This window comes from Plectropomus leopardus, chromosome 10, assembly GCF_026936395.1.
Source record: "Plectropomus leopardus strain MGB_pleo_1.0 chromosome 10, ASM2693639v1, whole genome shotgun sequence".
NCBI classification, from domain to species: domain Eukaryota; kingdom Metazoa; phylum Chordata; class Actinopteri; order Perciformes; family Serranidae; genus Plectropomus; species Plectropomus leopardus.
In genome coordinates, this window is record NC_142185.1 from 32,541,298 (window position 1) to 32,559,641 (window position 18,344).

Consider the following 18,344-nt stretch of genomic DNA (forward strand, 5'->3'; position numbering starts at 1 on the left):
AGACAGACCTTTGAGCTCAAAGTCACCAAGCCTCCCAAAAAAACAAAGGAACTGAAGCAGATTCAGAGTTGAAGTCTATTACCGCATTACGAGTTCAGTTACAATCACATTTTCACAGAGAGAGAGCGGCGACGCTGGTGACTTTGGCAAGAATCCTGATAAAAGACACGTGAACCACATTTTATCAGAGTGGAAACAAAAACAACAAAACAATTCACCTCAGCATTTCACCTTTTTGACTGATACGTTTGCATGCACGCACACTTTTCAACATTAAGCAGTTTGTCGTCTCCTGATATTGAAATTGGGAGACAAAAGGCAAATATAAACACAAACAAACAACACTAACTACTTTACTTTAAGTCACGCTGTGGACAGAGAGAGGGGAGAGGGACGTCCTCCAAGCCATACGACCACATAGGTCATTTGTTTCTGTCCTCTAATGGTGCTGCGGGAATGACCCAAAAATGAGTTCGCATTTTAGCACTTCTGGCTCCCTGTTCACAAAATCAGAGGGTTTTTTCAATGGGCTTTTGGATAGATGCTGAAATAAGGTTTGTGGTTTACACAACCTCAAGAGAATTACTTTACGGCATGAAATACGTCCATGAATTTTGTTTCTTTTCTTCCTTTCTTTCCTTTTGTTTGATTGTTTCTTAAAAACATACTATTAGTGTTGTGGTCACTTGCACGAATGTTTTTGCAACATAGACTTTTTTTTTTACTTTATTTTATCTCTCTCAAATTTTGGTGTCTATAACAAAAACAAACAAAAAATGTCAGTGTGCTGTGCTGTGTGATGTGTACCAATTTGATTCCAATAAAAACGTGAATTAAAAAAACAAAACATCCATAAATACCCTACCACTAAATTTTGAAGTTTTTACTTGTCTTAAAAAAAATCTACAGTTAATAAGTGGCTAAATGAGACGACACAGTGTCATCACGCCGAGCTGAGACGAACATGGCTCATTCTGTTGGGGATATTAAATCATGCAAGCTTAGTGTGGTACGTTTATAGCCTAATGTTTGCTTTTTAACTCTGGCAATTGCATTAACGCTTCAAAAATCATAAAAGTTGTGTGCATTTATGAAGATTATTAAGATATTTCCTCTTTTGCTCCCTTCATATGGCAACAATAGGCCGCTGCCTAACGGGAAATGTAAATATGGGTCACAGTAAGGTGTTTGTAGAAATGACCTGTGGGGTCGTTTTTTGTGGGAGGACAGTCTCTTGTTTTATTAAGAGTTAAAGTCTGTGTGGTAAATCATGCAAACAAAACTTAACTGCACGGGTGGACCTACAAGAGGTCAAGGAAGGAAGGAAGCACTCATGGGATTAAACAAAAGTGGTGAAAAGGAAGAGGGACTGTGGTTGGGATAAAGTCTTAGTATGATTATAAAGACCGGGTGAGGTAAAAAGGAGAGGTTGTCGGGAGGATAAAAAGTCCTTAGTTACCTCACTCATTATTTTGGTGGCGTTTCTGACATGTACCATGGCGGGCGTGACCTCCAAGCCTGAGAGGTTCTTGCCCCTCATGTGCTCCTCATAGTCCTTCTTATAGTCTTTCTATTGGCCGCAAAGATAAAGACAGGGCACAGACAGAGCTCAAATACCCACATGCAAGCAGAGCTGCTTCACAATGCAGTTACCTCATCAGGGTTTGCACCATCGTCCTCACGATGACACCAGTTCCCTTAAATGTGAGTTCTTGTGCATGTGTGTCAGTGGATTTGTGAAGTGTAGAAGCTGATTGTTGTAAGAAAAACATCTCTAATGTTTCGAGTCTGGTGTTTATCACTAATATCAAGATAAATGTTGTAAATGATTATATTCCAATGCTGTAAAAATCTGTAATCCAGACCCCATAAAAATGTGAGACAAACATTATACTTTACCTTTGACATCCCTGCATCATGGGAGTAAGATCAAGCAGTCTGAACTTATGCTTACACAAGATTAGGGAGCAAAGATACAAAAGATGCAAGTTTAATTTGAACACATTTTACAATGCCTTTTCGCAGTTTATTTTCTTAGCCCAGCTAGAAAAAGGGAAACAGGTATTTTTCAACCTGGACCCCAATTTTCCATGTTTTTGTGTCTAATAGAGACTAATTTTTTTTCCATTTGTCCAGTATCAAGAAAGAGGCTGCAATGCAACCCATGGGCAATTTTACTGTAAATTTGCATCTACTGAAAGGGATTACATTGAAGGGATTTCATTGAAGCTTCTGTTGTGGCTGCAGCTGATTCACTCAATACTGGACAAATTTTTAAACAAATCTTGTTCCTCCTATTAGTCACGTTTTTCAGTGAAAAACGTGGGAAAATAGGGTCCAAATTGGAAAAAAAGCTTCCTTTAACCCTTTGAAAACTGGATCAACATCACTTTTCAAGTATTTAAAAAATTTGAGCAAATTGGTTTGAAAACTTTCATAATCATGAAAAAAGGCAACAAGCAACTCTAATTTTCATAAAATTTTTCAAATTTTTTCTATTTCTTTTTTTTTTTTTTTTTTTTTTACTAATTTCTTGCTATATTTTGGGTCATTTCTTCTCAGGCTGCTCATTGCCTTCTTCCCAAGTTTTTGACAGACAATTTTGTCAGATTTCGAAGGGTTAAGAGTGGGAAATGGGCTAACAGTAATTTACTGCGAACTGAATTGCAAAGAAAATTAAGCAATTAACGCTGTTCAACAAATTGTTACTAAAGAGCAGTCTTCACTTGATTAACTGGCATAAAAAGGCAGTGTAAAAGGGTTTTTCCAAACTTCAGAAACATACTGTAAGTCTAACATAAGCAAGAACTGGACATCCAACAAGCTGACGCATATCAATAATAGATACATAACAATACAGGTTAATTTATGCAGCAGGCGCTGAAGAGTCGTCAGACTTGACTTGCATCTGCAGCCATTTTTAAACCCAGAGGAGACAGACTGGTTGTTTACCTGGCTCTGCATGTGCTGGGCCTCCTTCGCAGTCACATATGTGGGTGTCTCAAAGTCCAGCATGGGCTTGCCTTTCTCCCTCTCATACTTCTCCTTGTATTTCACCTGAACAGCACAAAGAGATTTAACGTCTAATGTTCTCAACAGACAAATTCAACATTATGTACATATTGTTTAATATATGCAGGCACATTATAAAAACATCTGTTTTACAAGAGAGTGTTGACCAGCTGAGATCCACAGCAGTGTTTTTGGGTGGGTGGAGTGTTTGTTGACCCTCCACAGAGTCTGTTTCACTTACGTGGCTCTGAAGCTCAGAGGCCTCCTTGTGATGGAGCCGTTCTGGCGTGTCGGGAATCAAATGGTAGTGACCCTTACTCTCCTCAAATTTCCTCTTGTAGCAGTACTACGGGGGAATTCCCAGTCAAGTAAGACAGCTCAGTACAGCAAACGAGAAAACGAGCGTCTGTCTGGAGTTCACTCCCAGCCATTATAAAGTACAAAAATGTATCATATTTTAGGAGAAGAAAAATTAAAATAGTAACATTATAGTTCTGGAAGCAGCGTTTTAGAAATGTCGAAAAATATGACATGCTGATTAAATATTAAAAAAAGATTAAAAATGGTTTGTAAATTGTATGAAAAATGATCTTGAATTGATGAAGGAGTTCTGTGTTAAGTGATTATTAATCGAAAACTACTTTTGCACAAACGACAGGAGGAAATAAACTGAAAAAGCGAAGGAGTAGAGGTTATCGAGGGTGATATTATGTTAAGGACAAAAGGTGAAAAGGTGGAGGGTGAGAAGGGTCGGGATCACTACCAGATGAGGTCACAGAATAATGGATGTTTGGATGATGGAGCTTAGTGTCTAAATCCATGAGATGGTCAATAATGTGGAGCGTTCTGGTTGTTAATGTGAGGTGACGGAAACGCAGAGTTCAGACACGTTTCAGTGAACCACAGAGGGTTTACTGAAACCGCGCTGACTCCCAGCAGCCCCTGGGTGTGAATGTGAGAGGGTTACGATGATGTCTTACGTCGCTGGACAGTTTGCTGGTGCTCAGGCTGTGCTGCATGGACAGAGACTCCGCCATGTCGGTCACAGGCTTGTGGATCTTCTTCAGGTCACCCTTGTACTTCACCTGCAGGTGATATGAATACCACAGATTTGCAAATAATTTCTTGCCACTTTCCAAAGGTTAAGTTAGTTTTAGTCTTAAAGGGATAGTTTGTTTTTTTAAGTGGGGTTGTATAAGGCACTTATCCATAGTTTGTGTATGACGTACAGTAGATGTCCGTCAGCACGAGAAAGAAGCTAAGCAATGCACAGCTTTGGATTGGGGAAGCAGCAAAGCATATTTTTGCCACTTAAAAACATTTTAATTGCACATTTTAATTATCTGTTTTTTTAAACTAAATTCATTAATAAAAATTATAAAACATCGCAGGTCATTCTAAACCAGCTGTGGTGGGGAGGGGAGGGTCAGAAAAAAAATTTAAAAACATACGGGCACATATGGATGAGATGTGTTATGTATATATGATTTATTATTATACTCTGCACAGAACTAAATAAAAATTTGATCACAAAAAAACAAAACATTTTAATTGTATACTGTATTTAGAATATTTTCATGACTCAGCCTTGCCTTCAGTTAGTTAGTTAGTTTTAATCTGTGACTTTGGTGTTTTAAAGGGTTGATTCGGATTCACCAAAGTGACACAATAAGACAAACTACCTGATTAAGGAACAGATTTTATACAGCTTAAGGCAGAATTTAAAGTTTTAAAAAGTTTTTTAATGCCCCTTTAAAATGAAATTTAAAATCTATTTAACAACAACCGAAGCTGCATGGTCATCAATTTCTGAGGCTTCGGGAGAATTTTGACAAAATATTTGCATTAGCATAAAACTTTTTGGTGACCTTACGGCAAGATGCATTCAGTAAATATATTCATTTTTTCAATTACTTTGAGAATTTACAATGCTGATTCACAAAATCCCATGTCTAAGCATTGTCTGGAAGATAGATTTTAGACATTTTAATACCAATTAATTTTAATGTATTTAATGTCTTTCACAACTTTTTAAGGAGCGTGTGGGAACCCTGGAGGCAGTTCAACGAGGTAAAAATGACTGTTTTTCTCAGCGGAGTCTGGTGGCCTTGATGGAGCATAAAGGGGGCAGTAAGGTAAAGTGAAAATATTTTCAATAAAGCGCACACTCAGATTATTTAGGTGGCAAAAATGTATTTTGCTGCTGCGTCCACAGCAGTGCATTGCTTAGCTACCATGGCATTACTCCAGATGCTTCATCTACTGTAGGTAATTCACCAACTATGGATAAGAATATCAACTCAACTTCAAAAAGTACAAAAAATACGAAATGTCCCTTTGAGTGTAACTTAAATTTGTGAGCAATTGTTGCCTATTATTATGATTAATTATGTTTGTTGTCAATAGGAATGATGAGGATACACTGACACCTACCACACTAGCCAGGTCATTGGCATCCTTCAAAGTCTTGTAAATCTTGCTCTCCTTCAGGTCATATTGTGGTCTCTTTCCTTTCACCTCCTTGTCAAACTTCTCCTTGTACTTCAGCTATTGGGACGGGACATAAGTGACAGTTAGCGAAAGCAGTGGGGAGACAAAAAACAGTGGAAGATTCACAGACGCCATCCAACTGGAAACATTTGGAGAACAACATAATGCATTTCAACCGTGTATAAAAAGGGATGAGTAGCTTTTGAAGGATACTTTGGTGCACATGTTTTGGACATACTGAGTACTGTATGCTTTTTAAATATTAACACTCAAATTGAGTTTGCATCCCTTGTTATACAAGACAAATAACTGTAGTCAAACAGTGTCTCCTAAACAGGATTTTTTTCATGCATCAGTTTATTTCCACTTTTCATTCAGCAATCGCATCAAGGGACAAAAAAGGTCTCTAAAGGTGTGTTCACAGCTGCAGTTTGGCTCCAGACTGGAGAAGAAAATCCTCTACTTTGTAATTTAATCCTTACAGGTGTTTAATCACAGACTACTGGAAACATGTAATAAAACATCACATCAGGTTCTCCTCTGTCGAAACCAAACCAGTCAGCTGTGGAGACGCCCTAAGACGCTGTTCAGACCCAGCGCCTCGCATCCACGTGTCCAGTTTGTGCTCGGATCCAGCTGAGGGGGACAACCGTCCCAGTCGCCAGAAAAAAGGTTGGCTTTGTACGTTTCTGCAAACCACAGACACATTACATTTGTATAATGTTTCTAAAGTAGTTTCTGAGCTGACTGTCATCTGAAGGTGGAGGGGACAGAGGACGCTGTGTCACCAAGGCGAGACGCCTGCCAAGCTGCAGACCACTGCAGACTCGGGCTCGAGACCAACAAACAATAAAACTGTTTGTTTTCTAGAGTTATCATCATCCAGGGTTCTTATCTTTAGCCTATAAAGGTTATTCTTTTTTTAGCAAACCGCATGTAATATTCCTGCTGCGTTTCCAGGCGGCATGATGCCAAGAAAGGCAGTTGTTTTGTTATCGAGACAAATAGTGACACAAAAAAAGTCAGGTTTTACCCAGACAACTGTGTTTCCAGCCGGGTCAGTGCCATGAAAAGCAACTTTTTTTTATACCGAGACATCACTGTGTTTCCTGCCGCGGTATTACCTGGGAAAGCAGTTTATTTTTACTGCGACATCACTGTGTTTCCTGCCACCAAAAGTTTCTTTTTGGCCTCCGAACGTAGATGTTTTTTAGCAGTCACTGTGTTTCCTGAGTGTCACGTAAAGCAGCTATATTTTAGACATCTTTACATTTTTCAGCTGGGATTGTGCCACCAAAACCAAGCTTTAGTCCAAATATGATCTTTTCCTAACCATAAACAAACATTTTTTGTGCCTGACCCTTACCACGCGTTTACCACAGCTTTATTAAAATGTAAAGAAACCTAAGCTTTAAAAGCATCTGCCACATACTAACATATACATGTAACATATTTGTGGTTTGCAGAAACATACAATGCAAACATTTACTCTGGTGACTGGAATGGGATTACAGTTCACACTTAACATTAGAAAGCATCTCAAAGGAGTCTCAAGTGGCAGTTTATGAGCTACGAGCCTCTGATCTGACCCCCTGAAGATGCTTTTTAGTGCTAAATGTAAACATTATGGGATTCACGTAAACACAACACAGTGTTCGTCATATATATTGAAGTATATATGGAAGATATGGGGCAATACCATGGTGGTTTCTGATTCAAGCTGGTTTGGACCACTCAGATTTAGAGAGACGGTAAGACAAAAAAAATCTTTAAAACAATGTTTCAGGAAAAACAAGTAAATTTAGAAGTAATAATGAATTAATCTGACTTTGTAAGAGGTTTGTAAATTTATAAATTTATAACAACATCAAGGGGAGTCTACACTGCCCTCTAGTGTCAGATAAATTAGGAAAAAGCTCCACATACTTTACAAAACGTAATTTATTCAGATGCAAGCTTGTTAACCCTTTGAAGCCTGAGAAAATTGGCTTGATTTCGTTGCAAAACACTGGAAGGAGTTACGAGTTCCAAGAAAATTGCCAGAGATTTAGCACCAAAAAAGAGAAAAAAAGTGAAGCAAGGTTTAATAAAAAAGCCAAAAGGTAAAAAAACAAACAAAAATATATATATATTTTTTTTTATTAACCTCTAAAAATTTCTTTCTCTCTCTTTCTTTTTAAAGCTAATTTTCAGGTCATTTTCTTGTTACCTTTTCCTAAATTCCTGACAATTTGCATTTTAAGTTGCTCAGTGCTCTTTCAGCAATGTTGTCAAAAGAAATCAAAACAATTTATTTAGGTTTCAAAAGTTTAAATGCATGTGAACGCTGTCTGAACAGTACAAGATAACTTTTGTAGATCCAGGTTTCAAAGGGTTAATTTTGGGAAATCTTTTTCCAATTTAAAATTCAGAGAAAGGACAACTGTCTGGGTGACTTAGAAGAAAAGTGGGTAGATTCTACAAATGATGTTGAACAAAATCAGTAACTCAATAACAGTATCGACACCAGTGCATGCAGGACTATAACGCTTGTCTATGCCGAGCAACGAGCCACAGCTTGTCGGGGGAACTAAAGAGCAGAGGGTGCACACAATGCTAAACACAGAAAGGTACCCCGCAGTAAAATCAGACCCCATCAGTCAATAGATGGATGAGAAGGGAACAGAAAGACAGAGGAGACAGACATTTAGTAGCAGCCCTTCAGTTTTAGGGCGTGAACCTCCTTACATCACTAGTCAGGGCACTCATTTTCTTAATGTGGCGCATCTGGGGGGTATCATAGGAAGCTGCTCCGTGGAGGGAGCGCTTGGCGTCCACCTACAAAGCGCAGTGAGATGGAGGGATGAGAACACACAGACTGGGACAGTATGGAAGAGGAGAGAGAGGAGTGAGAGGAGAAGAAGGATGGAGCAGTGTAGGAGGACAGGTTAAAGAATGAGGACAATGACATGTGCAGTTAAGACATGAAAATGTACTTTCATGGAGTCACAACGACAGATTGAGACAAGGATTATAATGCAGGATGGCAGAGGAAGCGCTATGGAAGAGCTGCTAGTTTCATCGTTAGGCCTAAGCATCTACCACAGCAAAACTAGTCTGCAAAGATTAGCTTGTGGAGATCTGACGCTGACACGCAGACAGAAGATCTTTGCTGGTGTATAACAGCTTCCACTGACTGATTCCAGCCATCTTGTACGATAAATAATACAGGAAATATTTTCTAGGAGTTTCAAGGAACCTGTTGGAAAGAAGCATGACTGGGTAAAGATGGTTGGTTGTGTTTGGCGTACCTGACTGGTCAGCTTGGAGACCTCAGTGGCCAGAGCGATGTCTGGGCGGTGGACCAGAGAGCCTCCGCGGCTGGCCTCCTCGCGGGCCTTATCACGATAGCCGATCTGATAAAGACAAACAAGAATCAGTGAACCACATACAAACTGTACACTGTAAATAATTTCACTGTAAAATAACAGTAAAGAGCCGCCAGATGCCAGCAATATACTAGTATTACTAGTAGTATTTATACTGTGAAATGACCTTACAGACTATTACTGTAAACAGAAAAACTGCATTTCTACAATATACAGTAAAATACTGGCAGCACAGACAATTTACGGTTATGTTACAGTATTGATACTGTTTAACATTTTCTTATACCGTAAAAACGCAGCATATTTTGATGATAACCACAGGGCTAGATGTGAAAATATCCCAGTAGGCTAATGCTTCATTTGTGCCTCCCTCTGCCGAAGCTGGCCTCTTTGTGCTTAACGAGAACGTCGTTCCTCAGATGTGATGCTGTGATCCTGCCTGTGGCTGCGCCTGGATCGTAGTCGCACTGATGATGTGGACCTGCCAGCAGCAGCACCCTGATTGTGGGTCGTGGTTGCACGCCAGCGACTACTGCAGTTTTTATACCTCCACTATAATTATACACAATTGTTTTTCCACATACATAAACTACAATATTTGCATGTAATATTACATGCTATCATAGACTATATTTACTAATTTCTATGTCTATTACTATTGTTATATGTTATTTTATTGTTACTATTGTAACATTTTGTCATCTACCATAATTATTTTTCTTTAGGACATTTATTGCACTTTTATTCTTCCTGGAGAAGGGATCCCTCCTCAGTCGCTCTTCCTGAGGTTTTTAACAATTTTTTGTTGTTTTTTTTTTCCTGTGAAAGGTGTTTTTTGAGGGGAGTTTTTCCTTAGTCACAGTGAGGGTCCAAGGACAGAGGGATAAGCTGTAAAGCCCTCTGAGCAATTGTAATTTGTAATAATGGGCCTTGTACATTAAATTGAATTGAATATGCACTGGATGGGTTTTATGGATGTAATTGGTGATTACCTCACTGATCAGTTTGGCAGCCTGGGTAGCCTTCTTGATGTCAGGACGGTCAACTACAGTGGTGTAGTGCAGGTTGGCTTTGGCGTCTTTCTTGTAGTTCACCTGTGGGGTCGGGCAGAAGAGAAGATAGAGTACAGTATGTGCCAAAAACTGACAAAAACATCAACAGAGAAACACTGGAGGCTGTGAAACTATACAAACGTGGAGACTGTACGCTCTAATTAAAATCAATTGTGGAGATGACTCACGCTGCTCTGAGTCTTGGCCACTCCCATGGCGTGCTGTACATCAGGTGGTACAATCATTTGGTTATAAATTGACTTGCCCTTGTCCTTCTCAAACTTGGCTTTGTACACATTCTGTAAAGGACAGAAAGGAATGTCAAAGCATGAAATACAAAAACAGTCCAGGATTTATGAGATGGCTGGGCTCACTTTGTAAAAATGAAATGTGTAAATTGTACCTTGCTGACGAGCTTGTTGACGTTCTTGCTGTGGGCGGTGTCACGAGTCTCGGACAGGGTGGTGAATGAGCCGGACTGCATTTCCTTCTTACTGGCCTCCTTGTATTTGCTCTGAGGATGAAAATTAAGACAGACAAATATATTATAAGTCATAAAAACTACTATTTAGTGTAATATCTCTGTCTTAACTAATACAATTCCTAATCTGTCTAAAAAATATTTGCCTTTTCGCTTAATAAAACTCACCTCTGATGCCAGAGTGCGTACAGCCTTGGCATGGAGGATCTGAGGAGTGTCCATCACGGGCACATAGTGGCCCTTTGTCTTCTCATACTTCTCTTTGTACTTCACCTGGAGAGCAGCAACAGCAGGAATACATGTTAAAAAATTCAACGCTGAAGTAGAATTGCTCTTTGAGATCTATAATAATTTTATTTTATCGTACACAAAGTAAAAAAAAACATTTAAAAACTTACATCGCTGGCCATTTCGGTATTTTTCAGTCTCAAGAGAGTCAACTTGTCATCAGCTACAGGAATCACGCAGCCCTTCAGTGTCTCTTTGTCATACTTGTACTCAACCTGCGGGTAAAATGATGGGAGCAAAATTAGAAAGACAATGTTGGATGTTGTTAAACAAAAAATCACACACGTAAAGCACCAACTCACGTCACTCTGTTGCAGGGAGTTCTTGGCAGCATTCACAAAGTCGGGTCTGTCTGCTGTCCAGATCCACTTCATCTTGTTGGCTTCATACTTCTTCTTGTAGTCAAGCTGAAAATGGAGGGAAAAAAATCATATATTTGCACTTTTAAATCTTGTTTTTTACCGATAACACATTTCCATTTCTATTTCTATCTTTTACCTACCATGTTTTTACTATTTTTATCTTGCTTTTACTTACTATTTTTATTGACATATGGTATACTCTTATTTTTATCTGGCTTTTATTTATCTTTTTCTAATGCCTTTTTTAGTATTTGAGCGCTGTTATTTTATGACATTAATACCTGTCCTGTGCTGTTGCTTGTGTGTGTAAAAAGAAGACCAACTCCCCTACTGTAAACTAAAACTACCTGCAGGTATAAATAAAGTTACCTTACCTTAAAATAGGGTTTTCATAGGGTTTTGCGTTTTGTTGTCACCTGCTTTATTGATAATTATACTGTGTTGCGCTTTGTTCACCAGAGTCACTGTGATTGCTGACAGCCCAGGCTGAGTAGAGGGGGGAGCGCTATGATCAGGCATTGGTGACAAACAGTAAATTTGGGGCGGAATAAATCATCCTAGAGATAGAAATAAAGTGATTCTGCCTCAGCTGTTAATATTTTGCTAGTTAAATACTTATGTTGGCCTGTTAGAGTGAGATTTACGAGTTATTTCTCTCTTTTGGACAAAACTGGGGCTATAGTAGGATGTAGTGAAGTGGAATTAGTGAATAATGAACAGAAAGTGAGATTTGATACCGTCACTAAAGACACTTACGTTGCTGATGTTCTTGTAGGCCTCCTTGGCAGCACGAATCTCATGAGCCTCGGGGTCCATGTTGATCTGGGCCTTGCACTTCTCATACACTTCTTTGTATTTCAGCTGCAAGATGCATGAAAAAAAACACATTTTTTCAGATTTTTGAATAGTTTGTGTCTGCATCAGAAAAAGTGCAGACAGGCTGAGTGGGACTTACGTTGCTGGTGATATCCTTGACCTTCTTCATGTGCTGCTGGTGTGGAGTATCATAAGGCAGAGTGTATCCCTTAGCCTTAGTCTTGTTGTATTCCATCTTGTAGATGATCTGAAGAATAAAAACATTTCCGTCAGGAGTAATTCAAAACATAAATCATTAAGCACTTTTTTAACTGTTAAATACTTAAAAGCAGAATAAAATCAAAAACTCACATCGCTGATTTTCTTGCTGCGTCTGTGGGCCTCGTACTCCGGAGTCTCCAGAACTGAGGTGAACTTGTCCTTGGCGCGTTCATACTGCTCCCTGTACCTCCACTGATGGAGGACGATGACACGTAAACACAAGAAAGTTAGTGCCACTCCTAATAAATCTGCCACTCTAATATTTGGTTTTATTTATGTGCATTCTGATAACTTTTCTGTCTTCTGATGTATGCATCTAAAGACAGAAACTATCCAAGAAAAGGGGCAAATGCAAATTCGAAAAAGGACGTCTGACTGCTCAAGAAAAGACAATTTCAGTAGGAAAGACAGTGATGAGTCACATTTCAGCATCCAATGATGTCAATTCAGATGAAGATTTTACTCAATCACTTTCTGTTATCACATAATCATGTTTAAGTTTAAAAAAGTTGGATTTTTTCATTTATCGTTTTTGTGTTTCTTGGATAATTGGCAGAATAAGAACAAATGCAGACAAATGTGTAATATGTGACATTTTACTGATTGAAAACAACACAGTATGAGTGAAGTGGTTCCATGCATACATTTATAAAAACATGCTTTATGAAACATGCAGTTATTTTCCAGGTGGAAATGAAGATGAGGACACGTGTTACCACGGTTCAGTCATGAAAGTCTGCAGTGTCCACTTGGCTCATAGTGACCAGTTGTCCTTCTTAGGCTTTTGCTCTTTGAATCTGAGGCTGATATATACAGTAGAGGGGCTTTAATTAAAGCTGCTGTTTACTCAAGAGAAAACTGCGAATGTTAAGTAACTCAAAAATGCCTGATATTGGCATTTTAGGAGAGTAACAAAAGCTTTTACGGAGAAAAACAGTCTAAAATCTACACACGACTTTCACATGTTTAACACATGATGACTAATGAACAGATAAGTAATATTTGTCTCTTCAGGAACTTCAGCTTGTAATGTCATAATTAAAGCTGAAAAGATTTATTGAAAACGAGAGCGATGATACTGGTAAAAATTGCTTAACCTTGTTATTATGGACTTCATAGCTGCAAATAATGGAATTAAAAACTTGATTAAAAAATGTGATTATTGAAATTCTGAGAACAATAGGGATTAAAAAAATGAATCCTTAGACAGCCTTTGTATATTTCAAAAACCTTTCCAAACATTTTGTCAATTCTAAACCATTTCCAGACCTTAAAAAATATTCTAATTTAACTTTTTAACTTTTCTAGGAATTTCAGGACTGTGAGAAACAAAACTGTGACATTTTATATACCGAACAACTCATCAGTAAATCAAAAAAATATTTGACAGATTAACTGACAATGAAAATAATTGGTATTTGCAGCCCTAGTTGCATTTCTGGACTGTCTGTCTGCTGGTGCCAAACTACTGCACTGCATTTTCAGATGGGTTAAAGGTTCAAAACTTAATGAGACATTAAGAGAAGAGAACATGGGATGGGAGGATTAGAGCGTTAAAGAGAATGGAGGATTGTGTTGAGGTTAAAACCCCTTAAAGAGTTTAAGTGGGTTTGATTATGTGACAATAAGACCTTGTCCAGAAACAGCAGGGAGGAACAAAATATGCTTTTGTTCTGCTTGTTTGTGGATCAGGGCTGTTTACCTTACTGCTCATGGTGGACTGGAAAAGGGCTGTGAGGATGTCAGGGCGGTGTAGCTCATTGCAACCACTCTTTAGAAGATCCTTTGCTTTGGATTTATATCTCACCTGTCCACACACAACGACGTACACACACACAGCATGCCATAGTTGAGGACACATGATAAACAGCAGTAACACTGGGAGGACTGGAGAAGAACTCCGGAGATCCGAGTGTGACGAAGCAGCTGTTTGTTCCTTATCTGTGCCTTCAGAGTGACAGACGTCTTTAGCTGTGCTTAGCTTCATAATAAATTGTTTGGACACAATCTAATAAGTGTAATTTAATCCTGAATAAATGAGCGATTAAACTGTTGCTGATGGCACAGATAAAGAAGAGTCCTGCTCACTCAAGACAGCAGCAGCTCCTTGAGTGGCACTGTTTGTAATGATCCTAAAAGAACAGAGAGAGAAATTTATAGTGTTGGAAGAACTATCATGCCGTCGACCACCGGCGGGTCTGTCGACGGCCTCATGCACCCGTGTGAGAGGTCCGGATTGGAGGTTGCAGCGGAGGAGGCAGGCCGGTCGTACGGCACGACCAGGGCGTTTACCTGGCTCATCTTCCTGTTCTCCCTGGCCAGGACGTATCTAGGATCATCTGTGGTTATGGTGAACTTATCCTTGGTTTTCTCATAGGTAGCTCTGTAGGCTCTCTGCTCAGAACGTCAGAAGGTAGTTAAAGACAAATGTCCACAAAACGACATGTACTGTCATGTGACGACACTTTTCCAGGGGACAAAAGACGGTTAAAACAAATTGAAGAACAATGGGCAAGTTTTTTACACTTGGTAATAAGGTAACTTGTAGAAAAAGCAGACACTCCAGGATTTCCCAGATTGTTTTTGTGATTTTTGTAGCCTGAAATGCCTGATTCCGCAGCATCTTTTCTAAAAAGTTGTGATGCAAGTTGTTTTTTTTTTTTTATAAAAGTAAGATTTTTTTTTAAAAGTTATAATTACATAGGATTCACATCATAATGTGATACACCTTCAGAGCCAATATTGGTGTAAAATAAAACAAAATCCATTCCTGCCACTTTGTGTGACTCAGCAGTCAAATGATAAACAGAGAGAGAAAGAGGGGGGCTGTGCGGATCAATACCCTGCACAATGAAATTTGTAATATTTGTGGTAAAGTTGCAGTGATTGGACAAAATTGCAAGGTCCTGCAGAATTCACAATGACTGGCCGAATTTGCGTGAATTGGCGCAACTGCAACACTGCAAAATCCTGGAGGGACTGAAAAAGCTGGTCATAAACATAACAGTCAATAATCAGATAATACTTTCAATCCACACTATTTTACCTCCAAACTGAGGGTCCAATAGAGATGCACAAAAACAGAAAAATGTGATTAAATTGTCTGTTTTACAAACTAATAAGAATCATATCATTTTTGCGACAAAAATCAATGACTGTATGGGGTTAAAGAATGAAGGGACTCACATCATTGATGATAGTGGAGGCGTATTTGGCAGCCTGGAAGAACGGCGTGTCGCAGGTGTACCTGAAGTTGCCTCTGTTCTTCTCAAAGGAGGCTTTGTACAGTCTCTGTTAGAAAGAGGTGAAACTGTCATTAGGAACGACCAGACTTTGTGGAGGTATTGGATAGATGACCTTATTATGTTGCCCTTTTCTGACTGTTTTTTTATTTCTCTAACAAGTCTCCTCGTGAAATGTCTTATTTGTACACGTGGTCTCCCAAACTGTAAGAAGTTAAAAAAATCTAAACAGCAGGGGGAACTGTCTGTCATGTCTAATGCATGTTCTGTACCATAAAAGGCTGTCCATAAAAATATTATAAATATTTTAAAACAAAAAAACTGTTATTTGGCATACAGACAACAATGTCAACGTTTTATACCAAAGTTTTGTTATTAGCTACGATAATTGAGAAAATCTATCCCCTTTGCTGCTGTCACTGTCAGCAGCACAAACTCTGACTTGCCACCACATTAATGGTGACGCTTAAAATAAACAAGCAAGCACTGGTACATTAAATCAAATGACATAAGAAATAATAAATTACAAAATGAATAGATCCCTCACCTCACTGTACAGCGTCTTGTTCCTCTCAGCCGTCACCAGCTCAGGTGTGTCCCACACAAAGCAGCCGATACCCTTCAGCCAATCCAGGTCCTCCTTGTACTTGACCTACAGAGGAGAAAAAAAACAGGATTTAATTTAAATATTTCATAGTATGTCAATGATACTAAATGCCTTTCTGTGTACTTTTAGTAAATGTTTTAGCAAATAATTTGGAAAGGCAGGTAAGCAGTACTCACGGTGCTGACGTTATCGTTGACAATCCTGCTGAAGAAGAACTCAGGACGGTCGGGGATAGACTTCCACGTACCCAGAGAGTTAATGTACTTCTCCCTGTATTTAACCTGACGCAGAGAGAAAACAACAGTAAGAGAGCTGCAAAAGCTAAAAACAAAACAATCTTACTTTCTCTTTTTAAAAAATACTATCTAAATATAAGCATATAAAGACATTCCCAAATAATTATGAATCAGCTAATTTGCTGACCTCGCTGATGTCGTCAGTGACTCTGCGGTGGTAGGTGATGTCCAGAGCGTCCTTGACTGTGTGGTAGTGCCCCTTGGAGAGCTCAAAGGTCTCTTTGTAACGAAGCTGAGAACACAAAGAACAAAATTCATCACATTTTCATCAAACAAAAATACACATATTTGGCATTGTCAATATTATTCAAAGGCAACTGTACAATTTTTGCACTAGTTTGTAGAGGACTACTCTGTGGTATTGTTGAGCTCATGAAAAAATATTTAGACTGTCGTAGGAAAAAAAAACTCTATTAGCTAAGAAATCATAACATTAACCTTACATTTATTTACAAATTATAAAGACTAAAATTCTAAAATCAGTTGAGGAACACTGACCAGTCAATATCCAATTATCAAAAACTACGTACGTTACAAATTAAATTAAATTAAAATAAATTAAACAAAGAAAACTCTTACCCTTGACCATGGCACTAATATGAATATTATTTGTCATGAAGGTTAGCCAGTGAGTGTACTCACATCGCTTGACTGGAGGTAGGACTTCTTGGCGCGGATCAGGAGAGGTGTGTCAGCGATGGCGGTGTATCTGTGCTTCATCTTCTCATACTGGTCTTTGTATTTGTTCTACGGGAAGAAATAATTCACACAACACAACAGAAGAGACTTGTTACAACATTTGGGTGACTGAGCTCACTGACAGCACTTCTAGTAATTCCTGTTCTATCACAGTAAGCCAGATACAAAATGTCACTGAATAAAAATACAAAAACTGCTAAGATATACTCCTTTAATTTCAACAGAGATGACAGCTGATAAACAGTAAGGAAACCAAAATACAAAAATAAATAAGGAGGACTTACATCACTGTAGATCACTTTCATTTTCCGAGCATGGTCCATGTGTGGAGTCTCACTTTCTGGAGTGAAATGACATCTTTCCTTACTGGCCAGATCAGTGTACTGGTACTGTAGAGAGAAACAGATGAAATACTCATTAGATTATTAGTGAAACAAAGTAAATCTGTGTTTAAAAAATCATTTATTGAGTGCTGTTGTGTCTGAACTTGCCTTGTTAGTCAGCTGCTGGGCCCATTTGGCTCTCTTGATGTCCACAGAGTCCACAGTGGTGGTGACCTTAGCCATCTCCTCTTTGCTCTGGGCTTTGTAGATCAGCTGGAAATATAGAAGAAGCAAAAAAAGTCAACCCAAAAACTCAGTCCTGTCTGTCACAATATGTATTTTCTGACAGAATTCACACAGTCTGACAATAAAGCAAAATATCTCTATATGTATGTGTATCCTTCACATATCTCAAGGACCGTTCATTCGATCTACTTCACACTTTCCGAAGGTATTAAAACAATGATTAAAGTCAATCTTTTTTAAAAAACTAATCATAATAAATCTATAACTGAGCCTCGGTTCTTCTTTGGATGAGCAGTTTTGAGAAGGCTGTTTTGAATGGGCTCTACAATATTTTTCTAAAAACAAAAACCTTAGGATATTCTGCAAACTATTAAAACCCTTGAAACTTGAGCAAATTGGCTTAATCTCAAATCAAAATAGTATAAGGCAATGTCCAACTTTACAAGAAATTACCCCAAATTAGCACATAAAAAAGAGTAAGACTAATGGTAAAACAGAACAAAACAAACAAACAAAAAATAAATAATAATAACAATAAAGGAAATGGCTTGAAAAAAAGTAATTAACTTTAAATATAAGATTAGAATTAAAAAAATATTTTCTTACAATTATTTTTTAATATTTCTCTCTCTTTTTTAACCAATGACATCCCTTCCAGGTTGCTTGTTGTCTTTTTAGCAATGTTAAAAAACCAAAAATAAAACCACTTTGCTCAGGTTTCAAAGGTCAAACCACTTGTGAAAGATGTCTGAATGTAACACAAGACACTGACGTCCATCCAGGTTTCAAAGGGTTAACAAA

At 38.4% G+C, this 18,344-nt stretch overlaps 1 protein-coding gene across 25 annotated transcripts in view; it reads right to left on the minus strand.

Annotated features, from left to right (window-relative positions):
• Positions 1–18,344, minus strand: part of neb (nebulin) — a 90,080-nt gene that overhangs the window by 15,206 nt on the left and 56,530 nt on the right. For 17 of the 25 annotated variants that reach the window (XM_088083623.1, XM_088083644.1, XM_088083643.1 and 14 more), the window contains 24 exons: positions 17,466–17,570; positions 17,259–17,363; positions 16,918–17,022; positions 16,403–16,507; positions 16,156–16,260; positions 15,920–16,024; positions 15,317–15,421; positions 13,833–13,937; positions 12,221–12,322; positions 12,009–12,116; positions 11,810–11,914; positions 10,994–11,098; positions 10,802–10,906; positions 10,572–10,676; positions 10,326–10,436; positions 10,111–10,221; positions 9,863–9,964; positions 8,793–8,897; positions 8,230–8,319; positions 5,446–5,559; positions 3,993–4,097; positions 3,254–3,358; positions 2,953–3,057; positions 1,460–1,570 (listed from right to left, as the gene is read on the minus strand). In XM_088083623.1, the coding sequence (XP_087939749.1) occupies positions 1,460–1,570; positions 2,953–3,057; positions 3,254–3,358; positions 3,993–4,097; positions 5,446–5,559; positions 8,230–8,319; positions 8,793–8,897; positions 9,863–9,964; positions 10,111–10,221; positions 10,326–10,436; positions 10,572–10,676; positions 10,802–10,906; positions 10,994–11,098; positions 11,810–11,914; positions 12,009–12,116; positions 12,221–12,322; positions 13,833–13,937; positions 15,317–15,421; positions 15,920–16,024; positions 16,156–16,260; positions 16,403–16,507; positions 16,918–17,022; positions 17,259–17,363; positions 17,466–17,570 (2,529 nt within the window). Of the gene's footprint in view, positions 1–1,459; positions 1,571–2,952; positions 3,058–3,253; positions 3,359–3,992; positions 4,098–5,445; positions 5,560–8,229; positions 8,320–8,792; positions 8,898–9,862; positions 9,965–10,110; positions 10,222–10,325; positions 10,437–10,571; positions 10,677–10,801; positions 10,907–10,993; positions 11,099–11,809; positions 11,915–12,008; positions 12,117–12,220; positions 12,323–13,832; positions 13,938–14,422; positions 14,525–15,316; positions 15,422–15,919; positions 16,025–16,155; positions 16,261–16,402; positions 16,508–16,917; positions 17,023–17,258; positions 17,364–17,465; positions 17,571–18,344 lie in introns of all 25 variants that reach the window. The other 8 variants (XM_088083634.1, XM_088083630.1, XM_088083637.1 and 5 more) reach the window with 6 other exon arrangements.